The 23,696-nt window shown below is 43.1% G+C and overlaps 1 protein-coding gene across 4 annotated transcripts in view; it reads left to right on the top strand.

The window, feature by feature from the left end:
- The window catches only part of PHLPP1 (PH domain and leucine rich repeat protein phosphatase 1), a 161,318-nt gene that overhangs the window by 102,298 nt on the left and 35,324 nt on the right, over positions 1-23,696 (top strand). For all 4 annotated transcript variants that reach the window (XR_013988909.1, XR_013988910.1, XR_013988911.1 and 1 more), the window contains exons 4-10: positions 347-513; positions 8,741-8,887; positions 9,649-9,879; positions 12,319-12,521; positions 15,986-16,046; positions 17,810-17,905; positions 21,895-22,050. Coding sequence is in view for 1 of the 4 variants with exons in the window: in XM_081014598.1 (XP_080870724.1) it covers positions 347-513; positions 8,741-8,887; positions 9,649-9,879; positions 12,319-12,521; positions 15,986-16,046; positions 17,810-17,905; positions 21,895-22,050 (1,061 nt within the window). In the remaining 3 variants the exon portion in view is untranslated. The remainder of the gene's footprint in view (positions 1-346; positions 514-8,740; positions 8,888-9,648; positions 9,880-12,318; positions 12,522-15,985; positions 16,047-17,809; positions 17,906-21,894; positions 22,051-23,696) is intronic.

Genomic DNA, 23,696 nt, shown 5'->3' with positions numbered 1-23,696 from the left:
AGTAAAGAAATTTGGACTTGTGGGTTGCCATAACTAAAAGATTGGGAGCCACTGGTTTAGAGGACTCTCCAGCCCCTGGGGGCATGTTTTCGCAAAATGTACTGTATTCATGATGCGTGAATTGGGGTGACCAATTACTATATTCATGGGCTTACCACACACAGACTGACTGACTGACTGACTGACTGACTGACTGACTCACTCACTCACTCACTCACTTCCATAAACAGGTATTCCATTAAGAAATAGTAGATAACACTACAACAGGAAGTGCCCCAGGTCAAGCAAGAAGCCAAATGCTCGTGTTTCATTGATTTTAATGTTGTGGTTCCTTGTTTTGTTGCAGATTGCATCGCAGCGAATAAGCTCAGTGGATCTCTCATGTTGCAGCCTGGAGGATCTCCCTGCCAACCTCTTCTATAGCCAGGACCTCACTCATCTCAATTTGAAGCAAAACTTCCTAAGGCTGAACCCTAGCCCATCCACAGCCAGGGGACTGAACGAGCTACAAAGGTACATTAACAAACAGCTAAAACAAAAAAATAATTTGTGTTCCCATTTTTTCACTGTTGTCTAGAATGGATTGAATCAGCTCCTCAGAAGCTTCCAGCTTTGTTCCCTTTCGAGATTCCGCGGGACCTAATTGGGCGTCCCCAACTGTCATTCAAAAGAGCCTTGCCCAGTTTTTACATAACACGATGGTGTCGTGGGAATTCACTGATGCAAGAGTATCTTAACAGTGGGTGCGTTCCTCTCTGGGTACAGGGCCTTGCCAAAAGTGGGTGGAGAATCTTCCCTAGGGGTGCTTGATTTCATCACTATTGCAAAGAAAATGACAAATTGTTGCTGGCCCACATAATATTTTTTTTGTCCTGGGCCGGCTTGGCTTGTTGGTCATTTCTGACAGTTTGCAAGAGAGAAAGAACCAACTCTCTTCCCATTTAAAAGGCTTGCTTCCCTGGTGGTCTCTTTTGAAGGCAGTTCTTCCACATCACAGTTTTTCCAGGCAAATGGTTACTTCCAAATCTGAGTGTCCTATCAATAGTCCAATTTATACACCTAACACCCACCAACACAATAATATAAAACAGAAGCAGATGACTGAAACAACCTGTCAAAACTCTGTTGAAACTTAACGTGTACAGCATTTGGTCCAAATATTATACTTTGCCCTCTCCTGCCGTCGTACAAGGGGACAACTGTTATACAGCTATGCATATTTGGTTGTGATGGATGAAGAGAGAGTTATTTGGTTAAAAGGATCAGCGACACATTGGAGCAGTGAAAAAATGCCAACACCGTGAGGGGGCATTGCCATTCCTCACGCCCGCCTTCAAATGTCTCACCGCTGGTTAAAAGAGAACATAAAGGGTAGAAGGCATTTCATAACATTGCTTGGGTTGGTGGCCAAAGAAAGTAAAAATGCTACGAAGAGTTGTGCTTTCATCCTTTGTCTGACTTGGAGATATTTACATGATGAGATGTCAGGAAGTCCAAAAACTGACCTGCGTGTACCAAAATAAAGCATGCAGAATAAACACAGGTGCATATATTGTCTATAAGTGTGCAAGCCAGGTACTCAAATTTCTGCTACTTACATTATGCCTTATGTGATATAGCCACAAGCAAATCTCAGTTCAGCATAGTATGGTTTTGTTTATGGATTTGTTTCAATTTTTTAAAAAAATGTTTCCTCTAATGGTGAAATTGGGTGGTTGGGTGTTGAAAGGATTAGAGGCAAAAGCCTTAGGTAATGAGCATGCTCCATGACCTCCCAAGAACTACAAAATGCTGAGGGTCCATTTGGGAAAAAGATCAGAACCTGGGTGGGGGAAGAGGAAGAGTGAACTTGCCAGTGTGGTGTAGTGGTCAAGAGCGGTAGTCTCGTAATCTGGGGAACTGGGTTTGCGTCTCCGCTCCTCCACATGCAGCTGCTGAGTGACCTTGGGCTAGTCACACTTCTCTGAAGTCTCTCAGCCCGACTTACCTCACAGAGTGTTTGTTGTGAGGGAGGAAGGGATAGGAGAATGTTAGCTGTTTTGAGACTCCTTCGGGTAGTGATAAAGCGGGATATCAAATCCAAACTCCTCTTCTTCTTCTTCTTCTTCTTCTTCTTCTTCTTCTTCTTCTTCTTCTTCTTCTTCTTGGCTCAATATTACCTTAGAGGAGGGCAGGTCTGACTTGCTGCTATCCTGAACAGCAGTACTTTGGTTGGGGATAAGTCGCAAGCCCATTTGATCTTATATCTCCTGCCATACCCCCACAGGTCAACTACAAGGTTCTTGCGGCCATTACTAGCAATTAAAACAAATAAAAATGATAGTAAAAAACTGTCAAGATTTCAAGCCAGAACAGCCACCAAACCAGCAGCCGCTCCGTCAAACAAAACACCTTCATGAACAGAGACGTGCCTTTGGCCTCCCCAAATGTGACCCAGCAGAATTCCATTGGGAATTCTCAGTATAATTCCGAGTGATTCTTAGAACTATCGGTTTCCAGCGGCTTCATTCAATGATAACAGTCGTGTCTTGTCACTCGCTGGTTATCGGGTGCCGGTTTGTGCTGTGGCTGCTTATCAGCAAAAATTCCTTTCCCCTTTTTTCCAAGGAAGGGGTGTGTTGAGCAGTGTGTTCTGGTTGGAGTATGTAATCGGTCCGTGTATAAAATATCCCCCAGGGCCGGCATTCTCTGACCTTTCCCCTCATGCAGCCAGGAGAGAGCCTCCTTTGCTGTGATATTCACAGTTTAAGACCATGTGTCTTCCCTGTACGTGCGGCGGAACCCTCCTGTGAAATGTACACTGGGGAGCTTATCGCCCCTGTATGTGCTTGACAGCATTTCTGAGAACCAGTTTGCACAAAACCATAAAAGGGTGGGGATCTCTGCCATCTGAAATCCTGAAGGACCACTGCCAGTCAGTGTAGAGTAGAAAATACTGACCTAAAGGTACCAGTGGTCTGCCTCAATATAGACAGTTCATATTCGGTTCATATTATTTGCATTAATAAAGTCCCTCTTGAATCTGCCCATTCTCTCTTATCTTTTAGACTCTCCTTTTGGAGAGCACAAAAGTTCTATTATCTGTTGAGCAAAACGCTTGCGATTTGGACGCGCTCCTGGTTTGATCTCTCATCTGCGGCCATTTGTCTGCTTTGAAAAGAAAGCAATTAGGCCTTTGTTGCTGTGCGTGAGGTACATTATATCCCTTGGGCATTATCTCTGGGTAAGCATAACCCTGCTGTAATGGGTAAAATCTCACTCAGGTTAATATGCAGTGTAGCAGCGGCCTGTGCCGCGAGAGCCCGATAGGGAGCTCATGTTGAAATATCAAGAGTAGAATGGATTGTGGCGCCTGTATCCTTCAATCACGCAAGCAAGATTGAGCTGAGCTTTTCCATTTGGCAAGGTTGATGATCCGCTCAAAAACATTCTACATGTCTTAAAACATGGTGTGATTGCGTGAATGCCTTGGTGCAAGGCGTAAATCGCCTTGGTCCTTAGCAGGCAAAGTAAAATGTTAGCCAAACTTTATGGCATACTTTGCAAAGTGGAGAAGCTGTTGCGGGCACCACAAACACTGCAGCCATGCACACATTGCAAATGGAGCATGCTTCTTTCAAGCCTAATTCCAACAAGGGGCGGGTTCTGTGAGCACTAGAGAAGGCATCAAAGGGCACATGTGGGCTTACAGTCACTGCATTGACAATCCTTGGATTAGCAAGTTTCACCCGCCACACCAAGCTCTTTTTTAGTAGAACATTCCAAATGGAAAGTTTACAGGGAAGGCAGGCTATGGAGACAAGTTAGCCTCTAATTTTGAGGGAAGCGTGTTTTTTAAACAACACAATTAACTTCCCGTGGAACTTTTCCATGGAGAATTAGAGTGGCCTTGTAATTTTGCCTCTCAACCCATGTCACAAATTGAACTTGCCCGCTGGCCTCTCCTTGTTGAGAGTCTGTTCGTAGCACTATACTGTGTGAGAACCACCTTTATGGTTAGCTGCATGTGTGGCCCACAGTAAGGACCACCAGCAAGCTATCAGCAGTTGACCGTAAGCATGGTGATGGGCAGGTCCGCCAGACCATTCAGTCTTCTGATTCCTTCCAAAAGCAAATGGATGCCCTTGCCCAATCCATTTTAGTGACTTATTGAGACATACCAACAGCACTTTTCTTTTTGAATGACTCAAAATTGAATGTCTTGGCTGTTCTGTTTTTGCTGGTCAGAATGGCTGGGAAAACCTAAAATATCCGTTTTTTTCATTGTGGTTCATAGGGAACTCCCCAAGTACTACAATGAGAAAAACCTGATAAGCCTTACACAGTTGATTCATCTAGCTCACAGAATTTCGGCAGCTCTCCAGCATTTCAGAGAGCAGATACAGGTGTCTCTCTACCTGCATGAGTTTGAGTCGCACATGACCGTATATTGCACAACGCTGGGAAATAAATTAAATAAACTGATTTAAACTGCTGAAAGGCGCAAAGAGAGTCCAAAAAGTGCAGGAAAAGGGTGCAAAGGAGCAGGAAAACGGCCAGCAGTCCCAGGAGCCTTTGCAACTGTGATCCCATGAGCCTTTGCACTGACCTTTGAGGCCTGTGGATAGTTGGAGTTTTTGAGAAAGGAGGTTTGGAGGGAGCGGTTGTGGGTTTTCAGAGGTTTAGAGGAGTGTTTACAGGCTTTTTAGATGGTGTTCCTCACTATGCACTGTTTCACATATACACACGGTACCCAGGAACGTAAACCCTTCATAACTGGGGAGACGCTTTTATTCCTGGAGATGACAGAAGAGGAATCTAGGGACCTTCTGAATGCAAGGCAGAGCTACAGCTTTGTCTAAATTTTGTTCATTAAGAAACTTGGGAAGCTCATATTGTGGCTGTTAAGATGTTTCTTACCACGAATGGAGTCTTCACTCCCTTTTCATTTTAACTTACCCTCACTTTTTATACGTGAATACACTGACATGTTGGCAGTATAAATTTAGAAGCTTCATAAACGCTGGTCGTTGTTCAGCGGTATCTTGGGTGATCCTTTTGTATCGGAAAACGGAGGAATGGATAATCCTAAAATCTCAGTTTACGACTATGCAGCTCAGATGGTAGCTATACTGCCGTGTTTCATGGGCACCCCATGCAAGTTGGCTTGAGATTTAGAGCAGAGTTGTGGAGGAATTCCATTACAGGCCCTTTTATGGTTCAAAAGAGAAATGTTTGTGATGAAAAGAACAATCCTATTGTAACAGCTCTTCTTTCAGGTTGGGGAAAGGTGAAAGAAAAAAATTTCTCCAGATAAACTTGACACTGGAAATTTTTAGCACGTGAGAGAGGCATGAATTCAGTGTGGTAGAATAGAGGGCGCCACTGCCGTGCGCGGGGTGGACAACTCGTGTGGGAGTCGGACAGACCTCCTTTATTACCCTTCTTTGAAATGAGACAATGCTTTGGCCAATGAATAAGACCTTATGAATTGAATCGCGAGGTAACAAATGTGTAAAAAAAGAATCCTCGGTGCAGTCCACACAATGAAGGGATTACTCCCAAAATCTTTACAGCATCTTGTTTATGAGCAGGTATGAGAGAGATGAAAGAAAGATGGAGCTTAGATTTTAGAGTGGAGTGGTACCTTGGTTTAAGAACAGCTTAGTTTATGAACAACTTGGATTAAGAACGCTGCAAACCTGGAAGTAGGTGTTTTGGTTTGTGAACTTTGCCTTGGAAGCAGAACATGTTCCTCTTTCTGTTGAGTGTGTTCCATTTGTAAATTGAGTCCCCCGCTGCTATGCGAAAGCACGCCTTGGTTTAAGAATGCTTTGGTTTAAGAATGGACTTACAAATAGTGTTTGGGTAGGCAGGGTCACAGCTAAACTTTTTCATGTTTGTAACAATATGCACTAATATTTTCTGTTTAGATATTTTTATATCTAAAAAAAACTGTGGAAAAAAATGGCTGGAGCGTTGATGTTCGTCATCAAGGAATGGCAACCTATTTAGCTTTGATTTCCTCATTTGTTTGACCTTCTCACCACAACAAATGGCATCAGCAAAGATAGGAGTTCAGCATTCAATACCACCCAGACAGTTCTCTCTTTAGATAATGGCTAATTCTAGTGCTTTCTAAATTCTATAGCTTCAACATTTTGTGAGTCCTAGAAGTTCTCAGGACCATTTTGGAAATCCTTTATTTTTTAAGAAAATGCCCCTTGTTTTCTGACTAATAAGCAGTGGCTGTTCTAAGCAGTTATGCCTGAGCTGGACTTTGTGGATCAACCCGGTTACCAATGCTGAGCTCCATTCTTTCCAAGGAATTTCTTGCCCTAGTTCTGTTGGTGGTGGGTGGGGAGGAAGGATGCTATCCTTGGGGGAGTCCTCTGACTGCAGGTGCTTTTGGGATGTGGTACTTGATGCTTGGGGACGTGGGTGGTGCTGTGGGTTAAACCACAGAGCCTAGGACTTGCCGATCAGAAGGTCGGCGGTTTGAATCCCCGCGATGGGGTGAGCTCCCGTTGCTCGGTCCCTGCTCCTGCCAACCTAGCAGTTCGAAAGCACGTCAAAGTGCAAGTAGATAAATAGGTACCACTCCAGCGGGAAGGTAAACGGCGTTTCCGTGCGCTGCTCTGGTTCGGCAGAAGCAGCTTAGTCATGACCCGGAAGCTGTACGCTGGCTCCCTTGGCCAATAAAGCGAGATGAGTGCCACAACCCCAGAGTCGGCCACAACTGGACCTAATGGTCAGGGGTCCCTTTACTTGATGCTTGATGGATACTGTGATTGCCTCTGTTCTTATGGGTGTGTATATTCCATGACTCTCCCTCACTCCCATCATGCACTGGGAGGAGATTGAATGAAGGGAAAACAAAGCCCTCTAGTGAACTTGGTCAGGAAAAGAGCTTCCTCTCATCCATCTGAAGCTGACACAGATCTTTGCATTCAGCCCTTCAGCTCCTTGCCTGCAGGCACACACACACCCTACTCCCTGTTGTTAGGCAACCTGAACAATGTGGCTGCACATGCAGGCTTGGTAACTTGGATTGTCCCCTTTCTTCCTTGAGTAATCACTTCACGTTTTTTTCCCCTCCCCTCTTTTCTTGCAATCAAGATGGGCCTAAGTTCAGGGGCAGGTTCTGCTTTGGGGATGTTGGGATCACCAAGGAGGAATTAAAGAATAATTTCCCCTTTCCAAGGGAAGCTTTTAAAAAAAAACAAAAAACCCTTATGGAATTAGTTTACTTTTTTAAAGAGCAGTTACCCAGGGTGAGAGATGTCTAATTAAGGTGCTAAGAAACTGCTTTCTGACAAGTGCTGCTAATTGAAAACTTAACAGTGATTCACTTGCTGGCTTTACTGAAATTCGAAAGCTTCTGGTGAGGATTTTCTGTCTGATTGTAAAGTCAGGACAGACAAAAAGAGCGAAGCGATGCAGTGCATATTTTCTGCTCAAAAAGCCCTTAGATCCACACACCTCCATGAGACTTATAATTTAGTACAATTGGTTTACATTGGGGGGTGTGTGTGTGTGTGTAGGGATTTTCAAGACTATGATTGTGCTGCAGATCATGGAATATTTCTCAGATTGCAGAACCACTACATGGTGACAAACTGAGATTGCATTTTTAAAAATAGAATGGGTTTCTAGCTCTCACGATTGCAGGCAGAAACTTGACAAAAGTTTGAACAGGTTTTTAGCAAAACTTTGGGATAAATGAAGCACAGGGCATTAAAACAAAAGCTTGTAAATGCCACTTTCTGGTGATTAAAAATCAACACCATGTGACCAGCTATGCAACCTTTCACAAATGGGAAGGTGGCTGATTTCTTGGTTTTAGGTGCTTGTTTACAGTGCTGTGAGAATCTTAGCTGTTTTTTCTGCAGCAGGGGCAACACAGCTGCCATCTTCAGAAAAGGTGTTTGTCTGTGCAGCTTGTTTGCTGATAAAACAAAAATTATTGAGGGCTGATCACTTTCCAGAACATTTTGGAACTAGGGGTGGTAAATACAAATGGTAACTTATCATGGTATATATTGAAATAAATAGCACCTTTGTAGTCCTTTAAGGGTACTTCTATAAGGCTGAATTGCAGGAAAGTAGGATTTATACTAAACACCAGGAGAAATTTCTGTCCTTCAGGAAAAAAATAATCATTTTGACTCAGAGATGTGTTGCCTTAGGTGTCTGTACATACTGTCAAGGAAGTCTTTGTCAAGGTTGCTCCAAGTATTCATCCTTTCCCAGTTAAGAGAATAATAATTGGGGGGAAATAATTCTGAATTTGTGTGCCTCCAGTTTTGCGCCAGCTATACTACTGGCATGATCAATGGCTGCTGATGCAAGATCGGCACAGAGATTTAAATAATTGCATTTAAAACTCTGCAAGCTTGCCTGCTTTGTAGGACATATTTGAGCTGCGACTGATTTTCTAATTGTAAACGCCTGGGGTTTCCAGGATGCTATTGCAAACCCCTTGACCACACCCAGCTATATTTTCCCCTCCTAAGTCTACAGCTTTTGGCATTGAGGAAACACATTGGTAGAGAATACCATTAATACTGAAGATCTTCCAGCATCTTATTGCTAATTGTTTTCTTAGTGCTGCGGAAAATAAATCTGTGTGGCTTAAGCAGCCGCTTGGTGACAGTCTATGGGTAGTTCATTTCTTCTGCATAACATGACCTTAATTTAATACGCAATTTATTGTTTTGTTTTACTCCTTCTCTCCTCTCCCCCCCCACCCCAATTGTAGGTTCAGCAAACTGAGGAGCCTTAACCTTTCCAACAATCATTTAGGAGAGTTCCCATTGGCAGTCTGCAGCATTCCAACCTTGACTGAGCTCAACGTGTCCTGCAATGCACTCAGAAGTATTCCAGCAGCCGTCGGTGATATGAACAAGTAGGTACAGATGGCCAAGGGCAGCATGAACCCTGAGTGCACCGACTCCTCCCAGGGGGTTAGCCTGGGTCAACGATGCCTGAGTCATGGCAAAAGTGTGTGCTAAACGCCCAAGCACAACTAAATCTGTAACGGCCAGCAAAAGTGCCGGTGTATGATTCACTTCTTCACATACAGAGGACTTAAGCTGTGAAAAACTCTTATATACTAGCACCTTCACTGGGGTCCAGAATATTGCAGCAATATTATTATTATTATTATTATTATTATTATTATTATTATTAAATTGATTGATTGTGCTCCATCCATCTGACTCAGTTGCCCCAGCCACTCTGGCTGGCTTCCAACAGGATATACAAAAACACCACAGAGCATCCCACATTAGAAGCTTCCCAATACAGGGCTGCCTTCAGATGTCTTCTAAGAGTTGTGTTGTCGTTTATCAGTTTGACATCTGATGGGAGGGCATTCCACAGGGCAGGTGCCACTACCAGGAAGGCCCTCTGCCTGGTTCCCTGTAACCTAAGGTTACCAGATTTTTTTCAAAGAATCCGGGGACACTTTTCAACTTCAATAGGAATGGTAGGATTTTGTCAGGGGACTGATTTGTAAATCCAGGGTGACCTTACTGTAACCTCACTTCTCACAACAGGGGAACTGCCAGAAGGTCCTTTGGAGTTGCTGCAATACATGTCTATAAAGAGTTGTTTTTTTGGGAGGGTTTAATGCTGCTGTTGACAATCCCCTCTTCTCTTCAATAGCTTACAGACCTTCTTGTTGGATGGGAACTTCCTCCAGAGCCTTCCCGCTGAGTTGGAAAGGATGCCCCAGCTTAACTACCTGGGTCTTTCTTTCAACGAGTTCAGTGGCATTCCCGAGGTGTTAGAGAAGCTGCCTGCCATGGACAAACTCTGTATGTCTGGAAACTGCATGGAAACGCTCTGCTTGCAGGCGCTGAACAGAATGCCACACATCAAACATGTAGATCTAAGGTACGTAACCTTGTGAGAGAATGGGTGAAGCTCAAGAGTGAAGATGGCTGTCCGCATCGTTTCAAGATATTGGCTATGACTGGTCACAAATTTCATATGCAGATGCTGAATTTTCGAGCAAGGGCATTTAGTGCTAGGGGTGATGTTTGTTAAATATCTCTGCTTCTTTTCTCACGCAAGCGATCAAATTAAGAGTGACTTCCTCTACAATAAATGTAGGCTTGGCAGTGTTTAGTTGTCATATTATTACATTAGCCTGCAAAATCGAGAAATGAGCTGTTTTAACCAACTAGAAATACCGTATTTTTTGCTCTATAAGACTCACTTTTTCCCTCCTAAAAAGTAAGGGGAAATGTGTGTGCTTCTTATGGAGCGAATGCAGGCTGCGCAACTATCCCAGAAGCCAGAACAGCAAGAGGGATTGCTGCTTTCACTGCGCAGCAATCCCTCTTGCTGTTCTGGCTTCTGAGATTCAGAATATTTTTTTTCTTGTTTTCCTCCTCCAAAAACTAGTGCGTCTTGTGGTCTGGTGCGTCTTATAGAGCAAAAAATACGGTAATTTCTCATCCTCATGCAAATACTCTTGACCTTGTATGTGAGGGATTCAATCCCTTACCTCAGGGGTAGGACCTGTGGGCCAGTTTTGGCCTGCCAAAAGGTCTGGTTTGGCCCATGAGGCCATTTTCCCTAAACCATGCCCCTTTATCCATCAACTGATGTCACCAATGACATCTGCTGATGGGTGGGGCCTTCTCTTCTCTCCGCCCCATCCAAACTGAATAGAATTTTTTTTATTTTAAAAAATACAACATTTAAAACAATGTACATATCATACAAAATTCTTAAAATGCTCATAGGTTTTGGGCATTGCCTGATAATTCCAAATACAGCTGCAGGGAGATGCCTGTGTTTTAATGGGTTAAGGAGTTAGAGCAGGTTGAGGAGTTAACTTATGCATGCTAGAAGATGGCATATGGTGTAATCTAGGGATGAGAGCACTTAAAAAAAGAAAGAAGTGCAGTCCTGGTCCTTCCAGAGCTTTCATTGCCCCCCAAAGCATTCTACTGATTGTGTGATTTAATCGATCTTGTCAGCTCAGCACTGAAAATAAAACTGAACTCTTCAGAGTGCAATGAAATTGTACAGGTGGCTGCTTTTTATAGATCACCTTTGTTTCTGCAGCAAGTCAAGGACTGGGCAGGACAAGTTCTCTCGACCTGCCATGATTTATAATATGTGCATGTATGGGTTTGGGTGACCCACCCCAAATATAAAATACTGACCTATTGCATCACATCACCATTGTCAAGTGTTGGGATTTGGGTGGGATGTAAACTTTTATTATAATGCCGTGCCCAAATGGAGAACTTGGAATATGTGCAGAGCTTCATGTTTTTAATCCCCTCTTCCCCACTTTTTTATCCTCTGAGGAATTCAAAGCAGTGCTTTAGTCTATGAAGGTATTCATATATTATAGTGGAAGTCCTAAGTTTGGGGAATGTCACATTCCCATTTGAACATCTGCAATCCCGAAAGAATTTTGTGTATAAGCAAAATCTCAGAAATGCACCAAGTACTAACATCCACTTAAAGTAAGAGTTGTCAGCATACAGTGGTGTATATCTCCCTCTTTGTCAGTCATACGCCATCAATTCATGTTGACAGTGGTAAAGTGATCTGGGATTGTTGACGTTCGTATGTGAATGTTGATGTTCGCTGCACTTTGGAAAATGCATGTTTTCATTGGCTGGGATTATTCAGTGTACGTCCTGATTGCAAGAAGGATGCATATGGTTAAGCTGAACGGGACCCCACTTTGGCTGCAACCATTTCAGAACTAATCAGAGCTTCCTTTTGCGTAGGCACAATCTCAGGTAGCGAAACTGCAAAAATGATGATAAAAATGCAACCTGCTAGTTTATGGAACTGCAGAGCTGGAAGGGCCCACAAGGATCATTTATTCCAACTCCTTGCAATACAGGAATCTTTCACCCACCATGGGGCTCAAACCCTTGACCCTGAAATTAAGAGTCTCGTGCTCTACCAACCGAGCTATCTCTCAGCATCCTCTAATGCGCCAGTGAAATGAGGGACAGATACTTGGGAGCAGTTCATGCTGTTTGCCTCACAACCTATCAGTGGTGGGTTCCAAGATTTTCAGCGAAAGGGTCTAGTGTATGACCTGGGGAGTGCTTGAAGATGTAGCGTTAGTTAATACTAAACGTTGGAAGGGAGACCACTGGAGACCTCCATGTAAGTCACTATGAGCTTTTCATAAAAACAGGGCCCATTTGAGCACCAGATTTTGGGCTTGTATTTCATTTTTTACTTGGGACACTGAGAAAATGATAGTTTTAGAGCCAAAACTTCGGCTTTCCAACCTCTTGCTGACATACGCCCATCAACAGCATAATTCTTTTCCTCCCTCTCTTACTCCAGGTTAAATGTCATTAGGAGGTTGGTGGCGGACGGCGCTGATTTCCTACATCACGTCACCCAGCTTGATCTTCGGGACAATAAACTAGGCGAGCTCGACGCCACCATCTTCAACAACGTTGAAATACTGCACTGTGAAAGAAACCAGCTGGTCAGCCTCAAAATCAGCGGATATTTGCTTAAAGCTCTTTACGCCACTTCAAATGGTAAGTTCGCTTTGAAGGCAGTTCAGACAAGGACTAGGTGTTTTCTGGTCTGCTCGTCTTACACTGGATTTGAATGCTGTGTTTAGGTTCAGGATTCATCCAGCCCCTAGCGCACAAGCGCGATACAAACCATTTAGAGGACCAACATGCCAGTGTCAGTCAGAAATGAATAATAATGCATTCATACTGTGCATTTTAAACATTCAGCTTACCTCACATATATGTTACTGAAATACTGGAGCGATTGGCCTGGACTTTCTGTGAAGATGACAACATACCATAGGTAACCGATAATTTCAATCCAAAGCCTGCTGCCTGTCTGATGCCTACTGCAAAATTTAAGGTTTTTGGCTTCCCTACATTGGTGTTAATTTACTCAACAATTCTGTGATGGTTGTCACCAACTACTGCTGCTGGGAAAGACCATTTAGCATGCATTTAAGTTCCGTCACAGGCTATATTTTCACGTTCCGTTGCCATTTATCTCCAACCTTTTACATTCCTCCCCCCCTTAACATCTGTGTACATTTGTATGTACATACATCTGCCTGAAAACTGAGGTTCACACCCCATGCGTCTGACGAATGCTTATGCCATATTAACATTTTTTAGTTTTTAAGGTGCCACATGCCTCTTTGTTGTATCATTTCTTTTTTTAGTTTCCTTTGGACTTCATCATGACACATGTAACAGGAAAGCCTGTTGTCCCTTGCTCTGGTTTTCAGAGTGGGCTAAGCTTTTTCTGCAGCAAGAACAACCCTCAGGCCAAAAAAAGTCCACTTGTATAAATTATGCAAATAAAGTGGATTTGCACAACTGTCTTTTGCATAATGCTGTTTCTGCTGAGCATAGGACCTTGAGGTCTTCTCTCTCTCTGCTGGAAGCACTGAAGAATTGATTGAAGTAGGCAGCTGAGCTTAGTGAGTTACGAACAGGCAGCAGTAGCTTTCATTCTTCTGCTGTCTCCCACCTCTGGACTGCAGATAGGCCCTTCGTTCATGGTGATTGATTTGTCGTGTAACCTCTTAGCCCTTTTTGATTAATAAAAGAAAGAAAAAACCATCCTAAATTTCCCTGTGCATAACCGTATAGTTGAGCAGTGGCATCGGTTTCAGAAATTGGCAGCAAAATCCAAGCATTGCCAAACCATTGTTTCAATGGATATCTGGACTGATGAACGTTGTAATTGTAGGATTAGGCTTTGTTAGTTCTGTGCATAAAAATGGATATGGCTGCTAATCATGAGTTGAAGGATTTAATGTAAGGTCAAGAGGGTGCTAGGATAGACTTCTTGTCTACAAACCAAAGGCAGTGCAATGAAGTGCTGCTGGTGTTGCTGTGTGAAGAATAGCCTTGGGAAATGATTGGGTGAGGAATCATTGATTTACTATAAGCCTAGTTCTCGCTCAGGAGATAAACCTATGTCTGGGTTGTATCACTGCAGACAGGGTTAGTCAGTGATTGAATGCTTCTCTATACCATGAAAAGTGAAAAATTCCTCCCCGCAGAATACTAGACATTGGGAAGAGGATTTAACTGTTGATGTGGATGTTTTCTGTGCGGAAGTTGTGTGTGTGTGTGTGTGTGTGTGTGTGTGTGGTGAATTCCACAATCGTGGAATTTCTCTCCCTGCCTCGTAACAGTCTGAAGTGGTGCATCACAAACACACAAATCAAACCTTAAAAATGTCTTAGTCTTGGGGATAAAAATATTCCTTGGGCTCTCAGATTTTGTAACTTACTGGACTAGCAGTTCAGATCACAGAACTGATTTGAGACTGGATTTTAGGAAGCAGCAGCAGAAGGAAAACTTTCCTAAATAACAGAGAACTATGCCTGTTGGAAGCTAAGGAGAAATGGAAGAAACCACTATCTGGTGTACAGTGGTACCTTGGTACTCGAATGGCTTGGCTCCTGAACAAATCGGCTCCTGAACGCCGCAAATGCGGAAGTAAGTGTTCCGGTTTGCGAACATTTTTTGGAAGCCGAATGTCCCAACACAGTTTCTGCTTGAGTTCAGGAAGCTCCTGCAGGCAATCGGAAGCCGTACCTTGGTTTTTGAACTATTTCAGGAGTTGAATGGACTCCCGGAACGGATTGAGTTTGAGTACCAAGGGGGGCTACTAGGGGGCTCATTGGAAGATGGCCAACAATACCATCTCTCCGACCCACACGGGGTAATTAAGAGGCTGTTATGGGAGTAGGCAGCCTCCCTTGTTGCCCCAAGGAAATGGGGAACACTGCCCTTGCCTGCTGTGCCCATAAATCACCCCCTAATTCGAAAGAAGGGGGTGAGGGCCCTAGGCAGAATGCCCCCATGTGGACATCGGCTCTCCTGGACGCTGTCTCTGATCGCGCACTAGTTGCAGCAATTTGGAATAATTAATTACAAAAGAAGCAAATGCACATATTTCAAGTGAAGAAGAGGAGTGAAGTCTGCTAATTTAAGTGACCTCTGCGAAAGAAGACGACGGGCTGGAGAAACAGGAATATTTTACGATGAAGATACACCAAAGGCGGGGTATGTTGACAACGGGGCTGAATGAGGGGGGGGGACGGACCTTTTTTACTTTCCTTCTATGTGATTTACAAGAACCCCTCCTCATTAGAACCATCGGTTGAACTGACCCAAGCAGGATGATTAAGGTCTGTGTGGAGATAAACTTTAACCAAAAGTATGCTTTATGGAAACCGAGAAGCAATAAGAGCTTTTGGGAATGGCGCAGCAATTAATTCGGAGTCGCCATCTTGCCAAAGGATTTATAGCCGGGAGGAAGAACGGATTTGTTTTCAGACTGCATTCCTAGTGAATCTCCTCAGAGGTTTTGAGAAAGGAGGCAGATTGGTGAAGATTAATGACGCTAAGACTGTTTTGATGTATGTAAGTGATGTTATATGGAAAACGTCTGGATATTGGCTACTGGATAAAAAAAATTAATATCCACGTAGGATTACAAACAGTTCTAACCAGCTTGCGGAGACTATCAGAGGTCACAAAGAGAAAGGAAAAATATATGAAAATAACAACAAGAGATGTGGAAAAATAATAAGAAAGGACTGGATAGTACTGTGAACATCATAAGGTTAGATTTGTGGACATTAAAACAGCAGTAAGAAGCAAGAAGTTGATTGGATCCCTTCGGAACTTGAAATATGGGTACCCCCAACAAAAATTTAAAATTCGGCTGTGCAATTTGGAATTTATGTAATTTGGTTTGATTTGATGTGATTGGTCGGTTAATAAAAAAATTATTCAAAAAAAAAAAAAAGAGTTTGAGTACCAAGGTACCACTGTACTATTTCTGTTGAAGACCCCTTTAAGCCATATTAAATATTCCTTACTGTGTTCGATGTACAATTTGTATGATGGGGAAACAACAAACCTGGGAAATAGGAAGCAGTGCATTATTTTCATTGCTGATTTTTCTTTGTTTCTGGTATATATTAATTGTGTTCCTTTCACAGAACTTGTTCACCTTGATGTGTATCCAGTTCCGAACTATCTGACTTACATGGATGTTTCTAGGTAAGCCCTAATATACCTTTTTGAAAATACAGTGCTAGCATGACTGAAAAAGAAAAATTACTGTAGCCTTGCTAAGAGGGCTTGTAGAGACACAAAGGTTTTCCGATTCCATGCAAGCAATGCTGTTTCTGATGCCTGCACGCTAGGATTAAAGCAACATGATTCTAAGCAGAGGAGGTCATTTGCGTTTTTGAGCATTGTTGTGGGTGGTTTGGTTTGTTTTTTTGTTTTAAAAAGAGCACCAGACCTTGAGTTGTCCTAAAGAGCGAAGCGACTGTTTTGTCTAAACAAGAGCACCAAAGAGACAAGGGTGTTGCCTGAGGGTGCTGCCAGTGACTTGAAGCATACAAGTGCATGAGTCAATGTATTTGCGTGCCAGAATCTCATCAGTATGTGCGCATGGATAAGTAATTTATTAGAAAAATCAGTGTGTCCTCCCCCCCACCGTTATTTCCACAAGTCATCGTAATGAGGAATATTTGACTTCCCAATATCTGAGGCTAGCTATGTTGACAGCTTGTTTTCATAACAAGATTATATATTCACTTTCTTTTCTCATATCTTTGATTATCGTGGCATTTATTGCACAACCCCAAAATGTGAATGATGCACTATTTGTCTTCCTGCAAATACGTTTCAGCTTAAAGCTGTGTTAGGGACGAGTAAAGCCTTTAAAAAAAAATCCCCTTATTTTCCAAGCTGGTATTCTACTGGAAATGTACTCAGTTCACTATAAGCAAAGCACTGTTGATAGTGTAAAGGACAGAGCAGGACAGAGCTGCAAGCCAGCATTTTGTGTAAACTTCCCCTGGACTGAATAAGAAAATAGCTAAACATCCTGCTCTGTTGCCTTATTTAAAACCCACCAAAGAAAAAGAGATCCATACAGCAGGATGTATTTGTGGGCACAAACTTTCATTTGTAGAGTAAATATTGGTAATGAAGGAATACGGTTCTTGGGAGTTCTCCTGAATCTGGTTGAATGGCCACTGACCCTGTTTCCTTTGCCTAAACTCTAGTTCCTCTGAAAATGCCGTCTTGGAAGTTTCTGTGCAGAGTGGTTTGGAATTTTGGTACACACACTCTTTGTGCTGTAAAAAATCTTTGAAGACAAGATTGATCTATAAGTGCAGGACTAGGTCGATGTAGGACCCTCCAGAGGTTGTTAGATTGCAATTCACATCACCCCTGACCGTTGACCATGCTGACTGCTAGAGCTGCTGGTTGTTGGAGTCTAGCAACATCTGGCTGCCTCCAGTTGGCTGCACTGAATTTAATGAGCATTCAAAAAAGTACACTGGCTAATCCTAAATATATACAATGGAAACACAGGCGAGCATGTAAGAAAAGCTACACTTTTGAAAGGAAGCACATTGCTACTGTTCCAGTTGCTATTAGCATTTTCTACAGCGTTCATTTGCTTTTGCTCCCTGCTCCCAAGCAAAGCAAAGTGCTATTGTCACATGTTACTGTTAGATGCACCTGTGATGCTCATGAGCAACAATAAGCTCTTGTTGTTGAACTGCATGACATCATTTTGCAGGTTGTGGGTTGAGAATTGTGGAAACCTTGATTTGGGCGGCGAACTCCATTCCAAGATGAGTGGCTGGGTTGAAACAACAGATGATTGTGTCTGGCCCAGTGTTGGGCAAGTTGCATTCGCGGCCCCAAACATTTCATTGCATTGCCTATCCTGGTTTAAAACACATATGCTAGTTTTTCCATACCGCTTAACCTGTTCGTTTGTTGCCTCCTTTGTGCAGAAACCACCTCGAGAGCCTCCCTGAATGGGTCTGCGATAGCAGGAAGCTGGAAGTTCTGGATCTGGGCCACAATCAAATATGTGAACTGCCTGCCCGGTGAGTCTTGCAGACATAGTTACACAAGTAGGAACAGGACGCACAATTCAGAAACAATTGTAGAGTCAGTGTTTAGCTTGTTTCGGTTACAGATGGATGGGTATTTTGTTTTTGCCTTCTGTTTGATGTTTTTCAGCCTCACAGGGTGCCATTGTGTTGTAAGCTGCAACACAGCCTCTCTTCTTCTTCTTCTTCTTCTTCTTCTTCTTCTTCTCTTTAATCTGGACAAAAACAAAACACCCAACTCCTTTAATTTGCAGATAGACATTCTAAGGCTGTTCAGCATCGTGTTGCCTGGCTCCTTAAATAAATGTTAAAGTAGTTCTTCTCAGTAGTCAAAAACCTTTCGAATCTCAAGGGTGTGAATGGAATAAGGGACCTTGGTTTAATGGTAGAGGATCTACAGAATATTCTGGTAGGGCTAGGAGGGATTGAAAGCCATGAAATCCACTGCTGTTTGGTGTCAACACAACTGAACTAGATGAGCAAATAGTCTCACCTGGTATGAGGCAGTTTCCTAGGAACCTGCCCTGTGGCTACATGGCATAAACAGAATCTCTGCCACACCTCCACCAAACAAACAAACAAACAAACAAACAAACAAACAAAAACACACCTAATAGGCCTGGGCGATATAGCAGTAATATCGGCCAAAACCTGTTTGAAGTCCATATTGTGACATCGGTTTCATAGTTTTGGAGCAGGCAATAGATTGTGAATCAAAATGTGTGTGTGTGCGCTATGCAAAAATCACACCGTGGGGAAAACAGTGAAGCCAGCCATTGTCTCTGCATAGCTCCATCTTTATTTCAGACATTGTGATATATCAAGTTAATCACGATGTTTAGCCGCAAAGCTGAAAACCAGATATCTCCCAGCTCTAACACCTAACAATGTTTTTAAAAAAGGATTGAGTGGCAGATAGAGCAATAAAGACAACTGGTCACCACACAGAGGATTTAGTACCAAAGCGCTTCGTGTGTAGACATGTTGAAAAAGTAGAGATGAGAAAACGCAAATGGTTTTCAGAGAGGAAAATGTGGATTCAAGGCTGAAAAAGGCAAGATGGAAAGCATTAGCTTAAAGGCCTTGTGGGGGGGTATGGTATTGTTTAAATGTTTTGGATTATCACTTATAATCACTAAGGAGTGCAGCTAATGTTATCTTGGTTAGGTTTTCAGTGTGGAAGAACACTTTGCACTCTTTGGTGGTTTTTGTTATGGCTGTGGCAGCAGTTGCTTGAACTGGAAGGACTTTGAATGATCTAAAACTACAGTTTTAAAGTTCAGGGACCATTTTTATTTTATAGCTGGCCCAGCATCTCTGCATACATTTGCTTAGACCCGGCTTCCCCAAACTGGTGACTTCCAGATGCTGTCAAAGTCCAGCTCCCATCAGCATGATCAGTGGCCAGGAATGTTTACAAATCTAATAAAATAATGGTGGTGATGATGTTTGGAGCTGGGAGTCCAACGACTAGCTTAGGGAAGGCTGGCATAGTTTATGCAATTTGTTATGTTTCTGTTGGTCAAAAAAAGGACACTAACTGCTTCCACTTCCCTGGGCTTCCAAGTTTTCACCAGGTATTGCTCACATGCTTCCAAGACTTTTTCTAAGGGGTAAGAGCTGTCCTTGTTAACCAAGCAAAATAAACTTGGAGTAGTGAGTTGAGTACTATGCTCTTGGTTCGCACAATGATTGTAAAAGAGAAGGAAAATGCAGAATACATGCAGAGTTGACTAAGCATTAGTGTGTGGGTGCTTGGGTAGTTCTGAATAATTTCTGCTTACTAGAATAGCAGATACTATTTTCATCTCAGCATGTGAAGCTGCCTTATGCAGAAGGCCGGCCACTGGTCCATCTTGCCCATGTATCCTCCGACGGGCAGCAGCTCAAGGGAGAGGCAGAAGAGGTCTTCTTCATCATCTGCTAGAAAGGCCAGAGATTGAACCTGAAAAGTTCTTCATGGGAAGCGTGTGTTCTTCCAATGAACTGTAGCCCCTCTGCACAAATCTACAAAGCACAAAGGTGTAAGAGCGAAGTTATAAACACACACACACACACACACACTTTGGGGTGCAGTCATAGTCATCTTTTTTTAATGCCTCCTGCGAGCGTTAAACAAGGCTTCTTGATTTTTATATACTTTATTGATAAAGGTCTTGAATTGCAGGCGTGAGCATAGCAGCAGCCTTGTCCCCTTGCTCCATAAAGAGCTGATTCATAAAGCGGTCTTATCTACAGCTTAACAACAGGCTCCTATAGTTTTGATGCCTGCCACCCCATCCCCCAAAATGACTAAAGTTTATGCTGTTGACAACTCTGCAGGCAAGAGAGAGAAGCCCCTCCTTCAAGTTAGGCTCCAGCAAATTCCCAACAGTTCATTAAAAGGGAAAGCGCACAAACGTTTGTTTCAGTGCTAGATTGGGCACGCTACCAAGAGAAAGTGAGAGGGAGCAACAAACTTAGCAACCACACCCACTCGTGCGCTGTCTTTAACAAGTGAAGTGGAGGTTATTGACTTACGTCCACAGCTGTGCGATGCAGCCCAGTCGTCATCCTGAGATAACTGTGAACGATGGCACTTGCGCAGATTATCTGACAACATCCACCAAGGGAAAACAATGTCTTTTATTGATTGCTTTGGCACGCTGGCCCTGGTGACCTGTAGTTTGTGGCCTGGTGATGACAGTGGGTGGATTCGATTTGTAAGGGAGAAGTGCGAAAAGGCATGGGTTTTGTTGGGGAGGAGGGCTTGGGGTGTGTGTGTGTCTTTTCTAATACGTAAACGGGTGGAGGAGGCATCTGCAGTGCTGAGTAATTTGCGAATCTTTGATTGAAAGAAGGGTCAACCGTGGGGCATGGGCGCCTTCTGATTAAAACGTACAGATGCAGCCACAGGGAGAAGAACAAGGCAGGTGGCAGACGAGAATAATCTCCCATCTTCAGCAAGATATATCCCTCCCCACCCCTCAAAAGACCACCTGATTCAAAATCGGAACTTTAAAAAATGCAGATTCATGGTGTGGTTTCGATTTCCAGCTCTAAATTTGTTTAGTTCAATTGGCTTTTCAGAAGCCACATTGCCCATTAATGTGTCTTATAAAGCATCTCTCTCTTTATCTCCCTCCCCCTTCTCTATGTGGAAACAGAACGGTTGGCCGCCCCTAGCATGTAAAAAGCTCAAGACAGTAAAGCGGATTAGATAAATTTCATTCCCTGTAGAACTGGAAGGAAGCTTTACGTTAGTCTAGTATTAAAAAGGGGAGGGGAAGAATTTGGATGAGGAGAGGAAGAATATCAGAAGATGTTGAGTCATTTTTGGTTGAGGGGAAATAATGGATGAGCAATATTTTAGGAACTGATTCTCCTTGGGTGGTTTTTCCCCCCCACAAGGAAAGAGACTTTGACCAAACAGCACTTTCAAACAAGTGGCGCTGCTCAGGGGTTGTGTATGAGAAGTGTTTTCGCACATCACACAGCCACAAACTATGGTTTCCTCACAGAGTACTAGCTCTCTTGACTACTGTATTATATTTTGAGGGGTGTGCCTAAAGTGTTTTTAAGTTTCAGAACAAGCTCAGATCAATAAATAAGGTATTGGGTCATTTCAAGAAACGATAGTTTAAACTAACCACAATTTGGCCTAGTTCAGACACAATGACAAAGCAAATGCTTTCTCTCGCTTCTGGCGTTGTTGCAAGGAAGGGAGAGGAGGGGGAATTGTGCAGGCCTGAGGCTGCTCTCTGTAATGCCAAACCACGGTTTAATGTTACATCTGAACCAGGCCATTGTGTTTCAGGAAACCATAGTTTAAACTAACCATTTCTTGTTCGAGTGTTATGACACACTGTGGTTAGTTTAACCAGAAAGTGGATGCTGTGCCTAGGCTTCTGGTCCATGAAGAGGCCCTGAGAGGACTGTACCACAAGTCTTGGTATTGTTTCATTTACTGTTTGTTCCTTTCTCCACCACCACCACCCCCCCAGGTTATTTTGCAATATCAGCTTGCGGAAGTTGCTTGCAGGTCACAATCAATTAGCCAGGCTACCAGAGAGGATCGAACGGACGCATGTCGAGGTCTTGGACGTGCAACACAACCTGCTTACAGAGCTGCCATCTAATTTGCTGTTGAAAGCTGACAGGTAAGCAGAAAGCAAAAGCAGTGTGTGCGTTTGTGTGGCCTCCCCTACCTTCTTTCGGTATCTCCTCTCTGCCTCCATTTACATTCCAGCAAATCCAACTGCCCATTCAGTTGAAATCCTATTGCAAATTTCTCAAGTGTTGAGGCAATGAGAATTTCCAAGCTGTTTGGCATTCTCAATCTGTCTTGGTCACATAATTAGTTGAAGAGCTTACTGCTTCCTTCTTTTCCCCCCTCTCCTCACCCCATTTTCTGAAGTCATAGCTTCCAGCCCTAAAATTATGGCGCTCCAGAGTGACCAGTCTTCTGACTCCACATAAGGTTACCTTGCCTTTCGATCTGAGAGCCATCTGTGAAGGAAGCAGATGCTCTGTCTAATCCATTCAAATTGAAATTCTTCTTCTTGTGGTTCCAAGGTTTAGAAGGGGGTGTACTAGCTGTTTTTAAAAAAATGAAATATATTGTTTCAAAGCATTTCAAACGTATCTCAACAAACTTTTTGTGTGTGTAAAACTAACTCTGAACTGAAATGCAAAATATGAAATAATGCCCAGTAGCTTTTCATTGGCTGGTTTTTTTCAAGAGAGAATGAGTTTCCTTCCTTGAAGTTAAACTTGAAAGTTTGCACCGATCTTGCGTTGCAACAGTGTTCGGAATACCAGCACTTGTTCTCCCTAGGGTCAGTACATTTTAAGTTTTGTTTCTTGCAGAGTGTCTTAATTCCTGGACCTGTTGCCATTGGCTGTGGGGATACTGGTTTGGCTTTTAATTTTTGAACACTGCCAGGAATCTTGGTCAAAGGTGCTTCATGCTACTGGGTGGAGGTCCATTGGATTTTTTTTTTCTTTTGGGGGGGTGAGGGGAGGGGAGACTGCTAAAAGTGGGAACTATTCCTCTCAAAAAAGCAAAAATAGGAGACATTTTTGTGTCCTAGCTCAGGTTCTACAAATGGCCTTGAAAAAATGAAAAGCAAGCTGGGAGTCCAGGGATTATGGTCCATTCCCAGCATGCCCCTGACCCCGGGTTTCAAAGCATGCATGGGAATCTTCAGGTTTTGTTTTGGTCACACAGTCTCTTTGACTACATATTGTCATCTGGAGATCCGCAGGGCTCATGCCACATCCTTGATGAAAATTGAGATCTCCCTTATCAGTGATCTAAGAGAGAACATCACGAGCCCTCAGCCCATTGGTTTTTGAGACTGGGACTCATCTTTTGAGATTTCAAAGGAATGACAGAAATCCAGTTGGTACATTATTATTTTTACTTCTTCTTTGCCAACCATGCTGGAATGAGAGCAGCACGTGGTTCCGTTAGCAAAAAACGAAATGTGAAGGAAGCACAACTCAGTGGAGGGACCTACAATGTTTGTGTAGATTGAAAAGGACTGCTTGTGGCAGATCAGGTGTTTATGGATCAGAGGACACATATTCAAGCCCAGTGTTTTGGGGGACCAACTAACTTATACAGTGGTACCTTGGTTTTCAAATGTAATCCGTTCCGGAAGACTGTTCCACTTCCGGAATGTTCGAAAACTGAGGCACAAAGGGCGGTCTGCCAATTCAGTAGAGAAAATTGTGAAAAACAAGAGATATACACAGCGGAAGCTGTTTGACTTCTGAGGCGCGTTCAAAAAACAAAAGCATT

Source organism: Podarcis pityusensis, assembly GCF_964106645.2.
Source record: "Podarcis pityusensis genome assembly, chromosome: 7".
Classification (NCBI taxonomy): domain Eukaryota; kingdom Metazoa; phylum Chordata; class Lepidosauria; order Squamata; family Lacertidae; genus Podarcis; species Podarcis pityusensis.
This window is presented reverse-complemented; position numbering and strand designations above follow the sequence as displayed.